This window comes from Momordica charantia (genome assembly GCF_013281855.1).
Source record: "Momordica charantia cultivar OHB3-1 chromosome 11 unlocalized genomic scaffold, Mcharantia_2.0 BLBB01000011.1, whole genome shotgun sequence".
Taxonomy (NCBI): Eukaryota; Viridiplantae; Streptophyta; class Magnoliopsida; order Cucurbitales; family Cucurbitaceae; genus Momordica; species Momordica charantia.
Window position 1 is genome coordinate 7784478 of NW_028275159.1, and position 17411 is coordinate 7801888.

The 17411-nt window shown below is 33.5% G+C and overlaps 3 protein-coding genes across 5 annotated transcripts; 2 read left to right on the top strand and 1 right to left on the bottom strand.

Annotated features, from left to right (window-relative positions):
- The first annotated feature begins 666 nt into the window (after window positions 1-666).
- On the top strand, window positions 667-5272 carry LOC111010605 (uncharacterized). Its single transcript, XM_022284090.2, has 12 exons — window positions 667-875; window positions 1359-1472; window positions 1712-1822; window positions 1937-1999; window positions 2092-2205; window positions 2299-2448; window positions 3047-3124; window positions 3189-3410; window positions 3496-3582; window positions 3655-3774; window positions 4032-4124; window positions 4803-5272. Exons 1-12 carry the CDS (start codon window positions 729-731, stop codon window positions 4860-4862), a joined length of 1359 nt encoding a protein of 452 aa, XP_022139782.1. The 5' UTR covers window positions 667-728; the 3' UTR covers window positions 4863-5272.
- A 1424-nt stretch (window positions 5273-6696) lies between these two features.
- On the top strand, window positions 6697-10529 carry LOC111010454 (uncharacterized). 2 transcript variants are annotated; one of them, XM_022283902.2, is made up of 5 exons: window positions 6697-6904; window positions 7884-8178; window positions 8263-8385; window positions 8992-9282; window positions 10061-10529. In XM_022283902.2, the coding sequence occupies exons 2-5, from the start codon at window positions 7930-7932 to the stop codon at window positions 10268-10270; spliced, it is 873 nt and encodes a 290-aa protein (XP_022139594.1). In that variant the 5' UTR covers window positions 6697-6904; window positions 7884-7929; the 3' UTR covers window positions 10271-10529. The 2 variants fall into 2 exon arrangements, with proteins under 2 accessions (XP_022139594.1, XP_022139593.1); XM_022283901.2 differs by having other exon boundaries at window positions 6699-6904; window positions 7877-8178.
- Window positions 10530-11590: 1061 nt separating this feature from the next.
- On the bottom strand, window positions 11591-14077 carry LOC111010342 (uncharacterized). Of its 2 annotated transcripts, XM_022283711.2 has the most exons (4): window positions 13922-14039; window positions 13671-13728; window positions 12640-12864; window positions 11591-12043 (listed from the first exon to the last, which is right to left on the bottom strand). In XM_022283711.2, exons 3-4 carry the CDS (start codon window positions 12814-12816, stop codon window positions 11987-11989), a joined length of 234 nt encoding a protein of 77 aa, XP_022139403.1. In that variant the 5' UTR covers window positions 12817-12864; window positions 13671-13728; window positions 13922-14039; the 3' UTR covers window positions 11591-11986. The 2 variants fall into 2 exon arrangements, with proteins under 2 accessions (XP_022139403.1, XP_087975917.1); XM_088119791.1 differs by lacking the exon at window positions 13671-13728 and having other exon boundaries at window positions 13922-14077.
- Window positions 14078-17411: the final 3334 nt, after the last annotated feature.

Below are 17411 nucleotides of genomic sequence, written 5' to 3' on the forward strand. Positions count from 1 at the left end.
TTAGTTATCCTACTTTCAACCTTTGTTTAACGTGTAGAGGACCTGCAAATTATAGTAGAGACTCCAATACTAAAGTCAGCAAACACTCAAATCAACTCAAGAGAGAATTGGTTCGATTGTGTACCTCAAAATGGAGAGGAATTGTTCTATTTATAGGCAAAGAACTCGACAAGGTCGCCGACAAGGTCTCAACGGCTCTTTAAAATTGCCGTGAAGTGTGACATGCTGTCGTGGAGTTTGTCGGATAACGGGCTGAGCCGAAGTAGTCAAGTTGAATGTTTGGTCGGCTCGGCCGCTATACATGGTCGGCTCGGGATTGTCTCTCACTGTCGAGGTAAGTATAATTGCGTGAAAAGACGTGTATGACGAAGATTCAACCATATCATGTCACGTGTAGGTCGATAAATCACCTCCAATACTTAATAAAAATATTTTAATATAAATTTATAGCTACATCTTAATAAATTTAGTGAGTATTCCCTAAAATTTTTTATAGAAATAAATAAGATAAACTAATAAACGCCTATTAAAAATACATAAATCCTAAAACTGGAAATTACATGGACTAAAAGTATTAAAAGGAAAAAAAGGGTAAAAGTCTATTATGTATCTTTGGGCATTATTGTCAAATTAACCAGATATTTACCGTGAAGAAGAAGAAAGGTGGTCATTTTTTATCTTCATTGTTCAAGCCGCGACTTGGCGCCTCTTTCAGTTTCTGGAGCAACATGTGGGGCTTATCCTGCTCCTCCCTTGCTTATCCTTCGCCTAATTTCAGACCTTTCGCTCCGGCAGCAACCCTTCGCTCCGGCACTTCTCTGCCGGTGCCCGTCGATCGGAATCATTACACTTCCGACACCCCATTTGCTCCGGAGGTAAGAATCACTCACTGTAGTGTACTTACGCATCACTAAAAGATAACCATCAATGTGATTTCTCCCTTTTTCTTTTCAACCGGCGGGGTTTCATTTTGATTTTTCTTTAGAAATCGGAGCGGAAGCGAAATCTGTCAAATACCTAACCTAAGCTCGAGTAATGTAACTGAATTTATCAGCTTCAGCTTTATTTTCGAGTTTAGTGATAGTTTATTATGGTATGGAGCTTTGGATTTAGCTTTATTTTTTTTGTAACTAAATTAGTCGAGATATGCAAACTGGTCCGGAAAATGTAAGAAGCAATTAAGTGTTGATAAATATTTTTGTAAGAAGCAACGGAATGTTGATAAATTCTTTTGGAATTGAGTTAGAATCTGATTCTTGTTGGTAGGTATTAGGTAAGGTGTAGATGAATCTATACAGCATGTATTAGAATGTCTGGTGTAATCTATATGGGTTCCGTTTTGAACTTTTGATCAGCAGGTTGTTAAGGCGGTAGACTCCTTGCAGTATGAATTCAGAGCAGTGGATAATCTGGTGGCACGTAATACTGCTAAAGTTCTCAAAGCCTTTCAGAACGCTCGGTTAGGATCTCATGTTAGTAGATAAATTCTTGCCAAAGCAATATTTCGAAATGTTATACAAATAAACAAACTATTGAGTGATGCTTGTGCGTTTCGAAGGAATTGATGTCGTCGATGTTGTCAAAATATACATGTTTCTTCCTTGGTTTATATCTCTGAGGCTTATTTGTTTCTTGTGAAGCAATAATAAGTATTTTACTTTTCAGTTTTATTGATGAGTATGGTTGGTGTTTCTTAAAATTTTACAATCAGCATTTTGGCGGATCCACTGGTTATGGCCACGATGAAGCTGGAGGGCGTGAGGCACTTGACAATGCTTTTGCTGAGATAGTTGGAGCAGAATCTGCAATAGTCCGATCACAGGTTTTCTGCTACTATTAAATTTATGTATTTATGTTAGAAGTAATTACTAAGTTTGGTGATTATGGTACTCGAAAGAAAAAAAAAGTTTGGTGATTATGGTTTCTATACCGTCAGTTTTTCTCAGGTACTCATGCCATTACATGTGCCTTATTTGCACTTTTGAGGCCAGGGGATGAGGTGAGTAGAATTTAGTAATAATTCAATTCATTTTGCACCATATGCATTGTCCCCTTGAGATTGAATATGGTTTGAACTAATTTAACAATCAGCTTTTGGCGGTAGCTGGTGCTCCATATGACACACTAGAGGAGGTCATAGGAAAAAGAGATTCTCAGGGGCTGGGCTCCTTGAAAGATTTTGGAGTAGACTATCGAGAAGTTCCAGTGAGCTAAGCCTAATAGCATCTGTGCAAATAAAACAATCTGTTGTAAGCTTTTTTGCCCTTTCTCATTGATTTTTATGGTTTTCTTCTTCAGCTTGCCGAGGATGGTGGACTTGATTGGGAAAAACTTGCAAGTTCTTTGAAACCTCAAACAAAATGTGCGCTCCTACAAAGGTCGTGTGGTTATTCTTGGCGTCGAAGTTTAAGTGTTAGTGAAATAGGAAGAGCAATAAAACTGATTAAGGTAAATCTTTTGATCGCATTTTCATAATCTTTGGGGTGAATGGTTGACTGGACGGTGTTTTTTATAGCCAATTTCTTGTTTTTTGTGGTTAGGATAGTTCATCATTCTCAGATGAAGTGTCCTCCCTTCCCCCTAAACATATGCTGGGTTAACTTCAGATCCTAAGTAATCGGGTTGAATATTAGATTTTTCAAAATCACTTTCCTATGTTGCATAAAAACCTTTTGTGAGTGCTATAACAAAAGGCTTTGTTTATTGACATCATAAATTTTGCTTCTCCTATCTTTCTCTCTTTTCCTCAATACTATCTCAAACTTACTCTAATCCCTCTAATTTTCATTTTTCACTCATCTCCACTCTCTGGTTTTTATTTACTTGGCCCTCTGCCAATGTCAATACTAAAACTAGAATGAACATATTTCATCCATGATGTAGTATGATTTATGGCCACTAGTTCATATTCTCAGTATTATCAGAAAAAACAACCATGCCATCATCCAAGTGAACTTGAAGAAATAATATTAGTTCTTCTCGAGTTTTCTTCGTATGCTTGGACAACTCATCCAGTAAATATCATACATTTGCTAAAAAATTTCAGAAGCAAAACCCTGATTGCTTGGTGATGGTGGATAACTGTTACGGAGAATTTGTGGAAACCACTGAACCTCCAACTGTGGTAAGTGATTTCAGGCTCCTTTCTCCTGCTGAAGAATAGCATTTCTATCAGTAATGGTGGGAAGGGTGCGGACTTAATTGCAGGAAGTCTGATAAAAAACCCTGGTGGAACGCTTGCACCTTGTGGCGGATACGTTGCAGGTCGAGACAAATGGGTAAGAGCTGCTGCAGCTCGTTTGTCTGCACCTGGCTTGGGCGTGGATTCGGGCTCTACTCCCGGTGATATCATGAGGACATTTTTTCAAGGGTTATTCCTTTCACCTCAAATGGTTGGCGAGGCAGTTAAGGTAATTTTGATTCATTTTTCCTAGTTCTACCTTCTGAGTTGAATCCTTTTGTCTAGAGGAAAACTTCTCTCTTTCTTGATAACAGGGAATGATTCTAATAGCTGAAGTCATGGCATCAAAAGGCTACAAAGTGCAGCCGCTCCCACGCTCGCCCCGTCACGACACCGTTCAGGTCTACTGCGTCATCCTCTCTCTATATATATGGAAGACATTACACCTTTATAAATTCTCATATTCCATTCAGGCAGTAAAACTCGGAAGTCGTGAACTTTTACTTGCATTCTGTGAGGCTGTACAGAGAAGCTCCCCCGTGTCTTCGTTTACCAAACCTGTTCCGGGAGTAACTCCTGGATATGCATCAGAGGTACATTTATCAACCTTAATTCTTTCATGAAACTTCTGTCCTTTCCCCTCCCAATAGTAGCATACAAGAATAAGCTCCCTCACATCGAACTGATGGAAGATGATGACTGCTGACTAAAACTAACATGAGAAAGTGGTTCAAGCTTCCTAGTTCTTACAATCATTAGTTGCAATAAAAATCGACTTTCGAAGCTTCGATGACATAGTTTTTCGAGTAGCTTGCTGCCTTAGTTTGAACCCTTTTTACCATAACAACAGGTGATCTTTGCTGATGGGACTTTCATTGATGGAAGCACTAGTGAACTTTCATGTGATGGACCTCTCAGAGAACCATTTGCAGTCTTTTGCCAGGTTTGTGCCATTTTTTGAATTAAAACCCAATCCATGCAATGGTTATGAATTTGTTTGTTAATAATTTTAGATTAAATTACAGGTTGGAACCTTTGATAACCATTTTATTTTTTTGTTTTTAAAAATTATGATTGTTTTTTTTACAATTAATTAGCAATTTTTTATCCTCCTCATGAAAGTATATGTGAATTCTTAACCAACTTTCAAAAACAAAAATAAATTTTTGAAAACTTTTTTTTTTTTCAAAATTTTGTTTAGATTTTGAAAATGTTTTTAAAACCCATATAACAAAATAAAAGAACATATGTTTCTAAAATTAATTATTAAAAACAGAAAACTAAAAATAAAATGGTCATCAAACAGGGCGTAAATTTGTCTAATGTGTCCCTAAACTTTCACTGGTATGTCTAATGATTTCATGAACTTCTAAAATTGTCTAGTAGGTCTCTAAACTTTCATTGTTGTGTCTAATAGATTAGACATTTTTTTTAAAATTGAATGCAAAATTGAAAGGTCTCAAAGATTTGTTAGACGCTTTTAATCATTCATGAATACATTTGATACAACTTTGACAAGAACTTGTAATTTAACCTAATTTTTATTTATTTGTTTGATAGAAAGTTTACTTTTAACCCATGCATCCTGAAATTCTTATGAAGTGGGAATTTTCTGGTGCAGGGTGGAACACATTGGACTCAGTGGGGCTTAGTACTAGGAGAAATTTTGAAATCTATATAGAAGAAGCTCTAGTTACACATTACAAACCCACTTCAGAAACTTCCTTTAAAGATCTCATAGAATTTTCTGCCATTCATACAGAGCCAACTCATCCAAAAATTTGTAGAACATAGGGACAGAAATGTCTTTCTGTCAATTTCCTTGATCCAAATAAAACTTTTTTTTTTGTGCTATGCTTTCTGAGTTGTTTAAACAAGGAATTGATGTCGGTGCTCGAGTCGAGCATGGTAATGGTTCAAGATAGGAGCGTAAGTAGGTCGGGTTGGATAGTTTTATTGTACTGTGCCTCATAGGTATTGTTTTTGAAATTTTAGGCGTTCATTACTTGATAACTAGGTAACAAGGTATTACAATTAATTCGAGAAGTTATTGAGCTTTGTAAATAAAAAATATATATTGTCATTGTCATACTGTATTATGTATTCTACAATATGGCCATTGATTTATTCTAAAGAGCTACTTTTGCGTGATAACAATATATAAATAAGATATGTTATAATATAATATAATGTCAAATAGGTCGATATTTGAAATATCTCCGCTAGCCATGACGAATAAAAAAAGAGAGAAATATTTCATTACGAAACATTGTTAAAGATCTTACGTTGAAAAGATGGACCTTAAAAGAATTTATAATAGACACGAGCTATTCATATCACTACAAATTCCATGAAATAAGCATAATTTGAAATGTATTTTTAAAAATATTAATGTTTCCGTTTTCAAGTATGACACAGATTTTAATTTTGTTGATGTATTTTCTATTACTTTGAGTTGACTTTGACTTGAATTATGTTATTTTTGTAAAATTTTAAATTTTGTTCTATATATGAAAATAGTATCTATTTGATGCTATTTTTACAAATGCCTAAGAAAAAATCGACGCAATAATTTCGTTAATCAAGCATTTAAGAAACTAATGTAAACTCAAACGGTAATTAATTTAGCCCGCCACAAATTTATTTATTGATACAGATACTTTCATAACTCAAAAGACTTACAAAAGAAAATTACTGAACACAAATTTAAGTATTAAGAGTTTATGTTTTACTTAAGAAATAATTTAAAACTTGGTCGGGAGGAAGAATCAAAGCATGCAACATGGGTTGAAAATAGATGTCGGCAACTGACTTCTGGTTATCGATTTGAAGAGCTTGTTTTGTTCGACTTGGAGTGTCAAATGAAGGAAAGAAATCCCTTAGCATGTCTCATCTGAGCTATGGGTCGGAGCATCCCTATGTGGATTTGGGAACGATTCAAGTGCAAATAATGGTTGTCGTGATTACCTCTATGATCCTAGTTGTAATTCTTGCAACGAGAAGACTCAACTTGACACTAATAAATACACCCTCGCTCTACTCAATGAGATATACAATTCTCTGTGAACCCAACCTAAAAATTCGAATCTTAATCCAACTTGAGCATCAAAGTGTTCTTTCTCTATTTGTAAATTTTCCTATTTAGCTTGCTCAATCAATTGAGTTCAGATAGATTTAGAGAAAACTAATTCTAAAATTTGTTTTAAGGAAAACTTCCTAAGAATTAAAATCATTATGCTCCAAATAAAAATAACAAAATATTGAGATAGTTTACTCCCACGTTAAACATTAAAAATGATTGATGTGTAGGTTAGAGCCTTGGTTTGCCCGAACAATGTAGTTTAAACACGTGCCTTAACCTAGGAGGGTCACGTGTTTACGTTCAGATTTATCTCCTAATTAAAATTATTATTAAAAACGTAATAAAAAAATGTCGAATTGAATCGGAAATTGGAATTATCTTATGAACAGAGATGCCGGCAGACGCAATAATTTACTTACGGATCGTGTCCAATTTACGTCGTCGTTTCATATCAACGAGTGGACAACGCGTTCGATACACGAGATTCACGAGTTGAAAGAAATTCAGACTTACTTTTTCGTTTACCAATTATTTGAAGTTCCATCTGTTGCGAAAAATTTTCTCAGAATTTGCTGGAATCAAGCATCGGAATCTCCAAAAAGAGCTTAAATTTTCAGGTTTCAGCTTCTAATCTGAATCTGGTAAGATTTCTTTCGCTTTCTTGTTATACAATCAGATTGAGTGTTGTGGCTCACTGTATTTGGTGGTAAGAAATTGGAAAAAGTAATCATCGCTTTGTGATCAGTTCACTTCACTTCGGTTTTCTACTTCATTCTCGAAGCTAGAAGAAGAGCTTCGGTCTTACTTTTGTGCGATCATGATGCCTTGATTACTCTCATCTTCCTCTTTTTTTTTTCTCCTGCTCTGTACTTTTTCTGAGATGGAAAAGTAGCCGAGATATTGAGAAATGTGATTGCGAGTGATCATAGTACGCTAGTTCGGTTATGTTGAAGCTTGACTTTCCGGATATGAAGGACTTAGATTCCTGCGGATTGTAGTTTTTATTAAAGATTTCTATCTATTAAGCGAAGTTACCAACTAGCATGCTTCAAGTTATATAACGGACTTCATTGGGCGACCTTGATGGTTGTCTTCTCTAGAAGAAACTAGGAAATTTTTTGTTTACTCGCTGCAAGTAACGATTTACTGCTGCTGGAACTGCAGAGGAGATTGCGATTCCTAAAAAACATTTTACTATGACAAGGGGATGCAGATGGTGTTAGTGTTATAGCTGAGACAAAAATTAGAATCTAACCATTTTAGTATTTTGGCTGCGAGAATGAGGAAGATGATCGAGATATAAGTGAATACCACCTAAAATTTCTTAACTCGGATCTGGCATAAAAAAATCCACTTATTTTATATGTATGTGTGTGTCTATATATTAACTAATAAGTGGTAGGTTGTATGTATATAGTCCAGGGGATAAACATATCATATCACCAAGATATGATACATATTTTAAAATTGTGAAGTTATGAACAATGGTAGAGATGGAATTAGGAAAGGGGAAGCAACTGTGAGCCTGTGACAGTGAAACTTCAAATTTAACTCTTTGCTCTAGCAGTGCTGAGTTGATTATGTTTTCAAATTCTTATTAAGCTTTATTCCAGTCTGCAGATCTCGTTTCTGGGTAACTTTGGTGGTTAGCATATCAGCAATCACAATGCATTATGGACAAATGATTTTTCTGGGAGTCACTTCCTCTGTCGTTCTTACTGCAGTTCTTTCATTATGGCTGCTTGTCCAACATCTTTCCAACTGGAAAAAACCAACGGAGCAAAAGGCCATTGTTATTATAATTCTTATGGCTCCTTTATATGCTGGTATCTCCTACATTGGTCTGTTAGAATTTATGGCAAGCAGTACTTTCTTTTTGTTCTTGGAATCAATTAAGGAATGTTATGAGGCTTTGGTAAGATTTCAATCCTGCAGAACTCTTGCGAATGAAAGATTGATTACTCGTAGACCGTAGTAACTTCCTAGTTTTTCCTTGCAGGTGATATCTAAGTTCTTGAGTTTACTCTACAGCTACTTGAATATATCCATAAGCAAAAACATAGTGCCCGATGAAATCAAAGGTAGAGAAATCCACCATACTTTCCCGATGACTCTTTTTCAGGTAAGATTTTTCTTCTCTCTTCTTATTTATATGATATTAAAAGCAGGCACATACTGAAAAGGTTATACGAGGTCATTCTTTTGATATTCAATTAAATTCAATACATCATGACAGATTGTTGGTACTAGAAAAATATGAAGCAGAAAGGTTATCTACGCTACTATGCTTCTTGAAACTTGTCATTCTTGTGTTTTATCTTCTCATACAAATAAATATCTGATCGTGATCAGTCAAACTCAGGAAAAGTAATACAAGTCAATAACACTTTTGAAGTATCCATGATGGCAATTGGCAACAATGAAGGGCTGGTCAGACAAACTAATTAAACCTTTAGAACAGTGAAACTAACCCATGTTGAGCTATTTTGTCGATTGACATTCACTCTGAAAGTGTTCATACTTACATGTGCATTGGCTGAATATTTAGTTGCTCAACTTAGATTTTTCTTGGAATATGATTAGTTTGGTTTAAAATACTTTTGGTCGGACTTACAGCAGTGGGTTGCAGGTTTACAGCTTAGTAAAAATAAACCAGTCACTTTGTTTCTTTGGGTTTTATTGGTTGGTCAGAGATTGACTTTGAATGTTGACACCCTATCAATTGCAGCCTCACAGTGCTCGATTGAATCATCACACGCTAAAGCTTCTCAAGTACTGGACCTATCAATTTGTAGTGATACGTCCTGTATGTTCAATCTTGATGATTGTTCTTGAACTTATTGATGTATATCCAAGCTGGCTCAGTTGGACATTTACTATCATATTAAATGTCTCGGTGACACTTGCTCTGTATGCTCTGGTGGTTTTCTATCATGTATTTGATAAGGAGTTGAAACCACATAGCCCTCTTGCCAAGTTCTTGTGCATCAAAGGGATTGTCTTTTTCTGCTTCTGGCAGGTAATTTTCTCGGTCCCAGTATCTCAGATTTTCATTTAGCTCAGTCATCTGAACATGTCATCATATTCCTTTGAAGTCGAGGTCTCATTTTCCCAACACAACATCTAGAACCAGACACATGTAACTGGGCCATAGACAAATGTACTTCTTGTCACTGTCAGTTGTATTTTTTTCCTAACTGATTTGGTGCTTTACTTGCATGGAATTTCATTACTCTCTTTGTAGCTATCGTAAAATCTCATGCTGACTCCACATCTACTTCTTTGTCCAAAGTTCTTTTTCATTTTCTCTCTTGAAACTGCACACCTAACTCTTTTTGCATCAAAATATTATACTCCAGAAACTATTCTGGGGTGAAGCAGTGATGATATTGGGCTCCATCACTTTGCATACTTCCATCCTACTAAAAGAAATAAGTTGCTATCGCACTGTAAATGTACAGTGTTAATGTAGTAACTTCAATGTCGGTAACCGGTCGTTTGTCATGATTGGTTGTAGTAGCTTAACTGACTTCTTCAGTTTGGTTGTTGAGTCAGTAATACAAACTATAAATATGGACGTCCAGTTCCATTACTTTCAGCTAATGAAAGACAATATTACATCTTTAGTTTCAAGTTAGAGATCATAATGAACGATAATTCCCACTGATTTGGAGGTGATCTATTTGGGAAGTTAACTGTCCTATTTGCTGATGTATATTTTATTGAGGCAATCTCTTACTAAAACTACCATTTCAGTCTTTCAACTAAAACAACTTAAATACTGTTTTATTTTTCAGGGAATCGTTCTTGAGATGCTTGCTGCAGTGGGCATAATCAAATCGAAACATGTCTGGTTCGATGTGGAGCACATAAATGAAGCCTTACAAAATATTCTAGTTTGTGTGGAGATGGTTTTCTTTGCGATGGTCCAGATATCTGCATACAGTGCTAGTCCCTATAAAGCTCAGTCTGCAGCAAAATCTAAACTGGAGAAGAAGAAACAGTGAGTTATCACTTGCGAATACGCATCAATACAGATGATTACCACGTTAAAATCGGATAATAAATCAGCTATAATGGTAGGTCTCAAACTTTCATGGATGCATTCTGTTCTTCAGCATCGATTTCATGTGATATATTGAGTGGTCTTTGGAAACTCTGTTTTGGCTAGTAGGACTTCGCAAGTGATATATTATTGTGCTGTACCTTTGTTGATAAAGTCGAGCTATCGGTATAAAAACTTCATTACTAGTTTATTCTTCTTTATTTTATCTATGTTGATGCTGATCAATCTGCTTGTGTTTGCCTACTTATTTTGTGTTTCTGTGCGAGTGTCTATAGCATGAATAGTGGACCTGACTGTCTTGTTTGTGAATCAGCTGATTAGATAGAAAAGAAAAAAATACCACTAGTTTTGGGAATATCTTCTCCTAACCTTCTTTGATATCTTAACATTTTGCTCTCTTGTTCGTGATAGTAATGTTGTTCCGTTTTTAGTTCCAGAGAAGATATGATTAGAATTTTGAGGGTGTTATTAAATATACAACTTTTCTTGTTTAGAGAATGCAATTAAAAAAAAAGGAAGATTTGAACATTTAATGCATTACTAGTTGAGCTATATTTAGATCATCTTATTTAGTCAAACACATACTTAGTCAAACACATACTCAACAAGCGGGAGACCTCTTTTTTTTTTTTTTAATAGGAAACAGAGAGGGTAGAGATAGAGAAAACCCACCTCAATCACTGATTTTCAATCTTGCATAATAAAAAGAAGACTACAATTACAAAAAACCCTCTTGTATTATGTTTAAAAAAGTCAAAGGGCAACCCTCGCTGCACAATTCCAAAGAACAAAACAAAAGTCTTTCCCTTGAGGGCATTCCCCCAAACCCTTGGGAGACCAAAGGAGAAGTCTAAAAAAGAAGCTATGTAATTCCAAGCTTTAGAAGCAAACTTGCAATGCATGAACAAATGATCTACACTTTCCTAGTTCTGCCAACACAAACTAAATCCCATCGGAGAAAGAGTCCAATGGGGGAGTTTCTTCTAAACTTTTTCTGTCGTCGATAGAAAATAGTCCAAAGAAACCTTTTTGGAGACTTTGAAGTTCCAGATGATAGCAGCTGTGGCCAAATTCAGTTTAGGAGAAGGGGCTGTGATGGCCAAAAAAGCAAGGGAGACCTAGAAAATGAATGGTAGTACAGAAGTGAAACCATGAATATTTTCGTAGTAAAACGCCTACGGTATGACGGTTGAGAACTCTCGATATTACATCACACACATAAGCAAATTCAAATTAATTGAAAAATGGTAGGAGATGAAAGTGATAGAAACCAAGAACGTTGGACATTCACACTGGAAGTAATTCTTTTCGTTCCCACAAAGTAGTTCTTTTTGTAACTTAAAGTTTGAGGATATTGATACAGAAACCATAAACTAAACCAGATGACCGACGAAAACTTAGGCCTGCAATATCCATTTCGTTTTTTATTTTCTGTTTTTAAATAAGTTTTTAAAATCTACCTTTTTTTTCTTTTAGTTTTCAAATTTTACAAACATTTTTAAATAGTAGATAAACAACGAAACACAAGATGGAAGTAGTATTTTTAGGCTTAATTTTTAAAAACGAAACAATTATCGAACGAGACCTTAGCAACTCTATATTCTTGTACTTGTACAGAGGAGTTCACTGCACCAACCAATTGCAAGCTAGTACTGGATCACAGAGAAAGCCCTGCGAATAGCAACTCCAGTTCCTCTTCCTGAGATGCAGTTCTCTGACCAAATAAAACGAGAGAAAATATGAAAAATATATCAAATACCAGCATCGAAACGATGAAATATCGCATTACTTACTACTCTATAAGAAATTTATGCAACCAAGAGAAGTTTATGACACTAAACATAGAGTATATGCTCTTTTGGACACTAAAGACATGTTTGGTAACATTCCTGTTTCCAGTTTTATTAAGAAATCTAAGCATTTGATAATATGTTTCTCGTTTCTCTTTTTTTCGAAACATTCTCAAAATTGTATATAAATTTTGAAAAACAAATTTTTTGTTTCTGTTTGTTTCCAATCCAATGATGGAGTTTCACATTTCCTCACTAAAATGAAAACTTCAAAATCAAGAGATGGGTATTAATCACCAAATCTGTAAATGATTATTATTAGAGAGTACCACTGCAAAGCATTCATACACAAGTACTAGCTTTAAAATGACGACCCATATAAATCAACAAATGGATAAATAACTAGACCATAAAGAACAATCACATTGACACCATAAGATACGAAAATCGCGACTAATATATCAATCTCCTCTTGGATCACAGAAATAGAAACAGCAAACTGCAGTTTTATGATACACACCTGAATGGACAAAAGCTGCAGAATTTTGTTTAAAACCCGGAACCGATGAGTAGCGTAGGCGCTGTTAGAAGGAAGCTGTTGAACTCGTTTCATTTCTTGATGAACTGTGACTGTCGTCTCTTCGTGTCCCATTTGTTTCCAATTGTTTTTAGGCGGGGCGCTGACTTTACTTTCCATTGATCTGTTGGTGGAGCAGAGGATCTAGACGTGGCCTTTGCAAGAAACCTACCCATCAAAACATATGAAGACAGTTCAATATTAGAATCCACGAGGGTTTGTAGAACTAACAAATGGCAGAGCATTGGATCAAGATTTTATTCATCTCCATCGAATTATACCAGAACAGAAAACGTCCCAAAATGGGATTCAAGTCATAACCCTGATTAATCTCAATAGCTAGAAAAGCAAAAACTTAATCTCCAATAATGAAAACCATGAGTACTACTCCAACTGCTGTCTAAATTCAGAGGTTTCAGCACATTTTTAGTCCTGCCCTCCTCTTATAACGTTTTGGTTCTTATACTTTCTTTTTAGCACACTATACTTAATAATTGTGATGCTGTCATGTAACAAAATGGCGTCTCTCGAGTGGGGCTCAACCCCCCTCTTCTTTATAGTCGTAAAATATCTCTCAAAAAGGTCGGGAGGCATTCGAAAAGCCGACCACTATACCATAGGCCTTCTGGTGAGAAGGCCTATGGCTACATGCACTCTATACCAAGTCATATCAGATGCAGCAATCGAGTCCCTAACACTATAAAATTTTGTTGTAGTCAAACAAAACATAACAACACGTAAATAATTGAATCACCTTCAAGCATTCCCATTTTTTTGGAGTATAATAAGGACTAAATTACTGCAAACTACGAGAGCCAAAACGTTACAAGAGCCTAAGTACTAAGAGTATATTCTAAGTCTAACTAAATTCAAAACATGAATTTGGCTACATGAAGCAGAAAACCCTAAAAAATTCCTTAGAACATTAGCCAATTCCATCGTTTGTACATTCACTGAGAAATCTGTTCTACTACCTGAGAAATACGATATGGCGGCTTCAAAGATACGAGCTACTCCTGACTCCTCCACCGTCTGATCGGAAAGAAGAAATAAAAAACGAAAACAGTCGCCGGAAAACAAAACAGAGAGAAAACGATTCCGAATTTCGCTCAACTAATTTAGTTTTAAGAATCAATTTTCAAGAGAAAAATAAACTCCGATATCTTATAAAACTATCGATTAACATAGAGAAAATCAGGAGGAAAAAAAAAAAAAAAAAACTCACCGGTTTCGTTATTGTTCGACCTCACCAACGACGGCGTCCACAGCAGCTGATGGAAATCTGAACAAGATTCACTGTTTCCTTTAAAAACGACCTCGTTTGAGATTCCAAGTCGGTATTCGGAAATGTGAAGTTAGCTGTATTATCAATTACGGTCCTTTTAACATTTTCAAATTTTATCTTTAATGTATTAAAAATTTTGGATTAATATTATTTTGTTCCATTTATTTTCAATTTTCAAAATGTCTTTTTTAACTCTCATACCCTCAATTTTTGATAGTTTTAATAGTTTTAGATCTTGAACTTTTAAAATCTCTATTCTAATTAGGGGAGTTCATGGGTTGGATTTAGTTAGGTTAAACTACTATTAAACCAAACTCAATTGTTAAGATTGTAAATTTATTCAACACAAATAATCCTTATTAAATAATTAACCTAACTCAACCCAACCATGATATATTTAGTTTGGATTAATTTGGGTTATTGGAGTCACTTAAAAGTATTGTACAATATAAAAAAAGGTAAATGATAATATCTTAAATATTTATTTATATATTGTCTAACATTTTTAAAATGAGTTCTAATGAAAAAAGTACAAACTAAAACTTAAAAACAAAAAAGGAAAAATTGTCTTTAAAAATCGCGGTAAAATAAATAATACATAAAGAATTATTGAATAAAATAACATTAAAATAAACATAACTATATATAATTTTTATAATGAAAATAAATAGTTCTAAAATTAATAATAAGTTCATATTTGGTTCAATCCGAATTTATTTTATACGAAACGGTTGAACCAATCTAATTTATAGAATTTTCATTTATTTAAATCCAACCCAAATCGTACGGGTTAGATTGGATTGATAGATTTTTTTTAGATCATTAAATTTTTCAAACACCTTTAATTTTAATCCACGTATTCTTTAAAGGTGATAATTTTAAATAACGGGAACTTTTGTCTATCCTTATAAAAAAATTTACTCAACGTAATTCATATCCATATTAAAAGCGTGGGCTAAAGCTATAAAGCTAAACATCTTCAAAGAGAACTTTAAAAAAATAGAAAAAAAGATCTTCAAAGATAATATTTGAACTAAGATCTATGCCACGTGGAGGCCACATGGCCCTTCTTCCATATCCCACTTGTCACCCTAGTGGATGTTACATGGATTCTCCATTATCCTTCTCTTTACTTTTTTTCTTCGGTTGAGATTAATTTTAATTTGGTATTTGTTTATCTATTTCAAACTTTTTAGGATGTTAAGATAAAGTTAAAAACAATAGTGTTGTGGTGTCCATGAAAGCGACAAAAATGTAGGGTTTTAAATGTCAATATCCATGAAAATGTCGAGTGAATCTTAATGAAATGAAAATGTCAATAAAAATATCGATAAAATGTCGAATCTCTGTTTATCTACAAATTCTATTTAGTTGCACCATAGATGAAGAGTACATTTGATAGAAAATAATCAAACGAATTTGAAATTATACTATATAAACTAAAGATGAGTTAAGATTTGTTAGGATAATAACCAAAAGTAGAAAAGAGTATTATAAGTGGTGTACATGCTATCATTCAAATCGAATCGGGTTGTTTACCTTAATACGATGTTTTTTGGTACAACAAATATATTGGGGATGTGGATTAAACCTCTGACTTTAAAGAAAGAAACAAGATGCTTTAACCACTGAATATGCTTAATATTAGCACAAAATGATTATTAAATAGGGCCTAATTAGTACAATTTAATCAAAATCAATAAATTATCGTGAGATATGACAGTGTTGCTATATTTAAACTAGGGTAACTCGAACTAGTTTCTTTCATCATGTAATTTTAATTAGTATTACAATTCGAGCATAGAAGAGAGACATGAACCTAAACTTTTAAAGAATGTTATTGATACTTTAACGGGTCGAACCTCATATAGTGTTACTCTTGAATAATGTGTTAGTATGGTAGATGGCATGCTTGCCCCAAAATAGGCAGTTTCCATGCCATTCTCACCAAAGACTTTTGCAAGTTGAAATATGTCTTTTTGAAATGAATCTCAATAGTCCTTTTCAAGCCCATTGACCTAATAATTATTCAAATATTTTATTCTTATTAAAAAAAAAAAGAATAATTAAATAGATTGGGAATTCAATGCATTCAAAAAGACGGTAGTTCATAGAAATAAAAAATAAAAAAAAATCAAATTTTGATCTAACTAATTTGTTTAAGGATTTGAACATTGAACCTCAAGAGAAGCAGTTATATACATTTACCTGTTACTACATTTAATTAGCCTGCTAAACTATGTTCCTATTGATTTTTAATGGATAAATTAATTTATAATGAGATAAATATTTAATATTAAAAAATATGCTCACTCATAAAAAAAAATATATTTGTTTTAATTGCACACTACCATTGTTTTATTCTATTCTAATGAGTTATTAAAAAGAGACTTAATAATGGAAATATTTTGATATCTTAAAATGTTAAAATGACCAAAATTAAAAGTTGTGCAACCTTCAATCCCTTTATTTTATTTTGATCATCATGTCTCGACGTGTTAGGTTAAGTGCACTACATACATATAATAACAAGAATTATATAATAAAAATAGAAACTTAGGAACTAAAAAAATATTTAAAATATAATAATTAAATTGAAATAAGATTGGCCTAAATTCTTTTAAAAAATAAATCTTGATGCGTATATATTTTATCGATAGAATAAATAATAGTGTTAAGGCAAGCATTAAATAATTATCTTATAGATAAACACACTCAACACTTTAGTAAATATGAATGGTATAAAATTGAGCATAACTTTGCCCTAATAAGCTCTCTAAAAATCTGAGTTTTGAATCTTATTTTCATTGTACTAAATAAAATGTAAATAAAAAAAAAGAGAGAAAGTTGTAGAATGAACAAAATGGATATGTTTTAACTTTGATCAATTACATATGCGAATAATTCTTAGAATTTTCTTAAAAGTCGAGTATAAACTTTTATAAAATGTGATTTCAATATCTAAAAACAAGAAAATAATTATTCAAACTTACCTTTTTCAGGCAAAGTAAGCTTTAACTCAATGGATATATGTCTCCAACTAAGAGGTTGTGAGTTCGAATTCGGATTCACTGTATTTTTATTGGCGAATTTGAGATCCAACATCGTCAAAAAAAACTTTGACTAAGATTTATTATTTTTTCTGTCTACGTCACCTATTGAAATATTATAAAAATTGATACTTTTATCACGTAAGCATATAAATAATATAAATTAATATTAAAATCATGAGCATATAATCAACATTTTGTCATCGATTATATTATGTAAGAGATCAGTGGTGAGCATTAGTAAAAACTTTGTTAATATTTTGAAATATTGGCCTCAAATAAAAATTAAACTCAAAATAGATAAATATTTTGAAATTTAGAGATTAAATAAAAATTAAGAGAGTATTTTACCCAATAAAAATAAATAAATATAAAAAGGA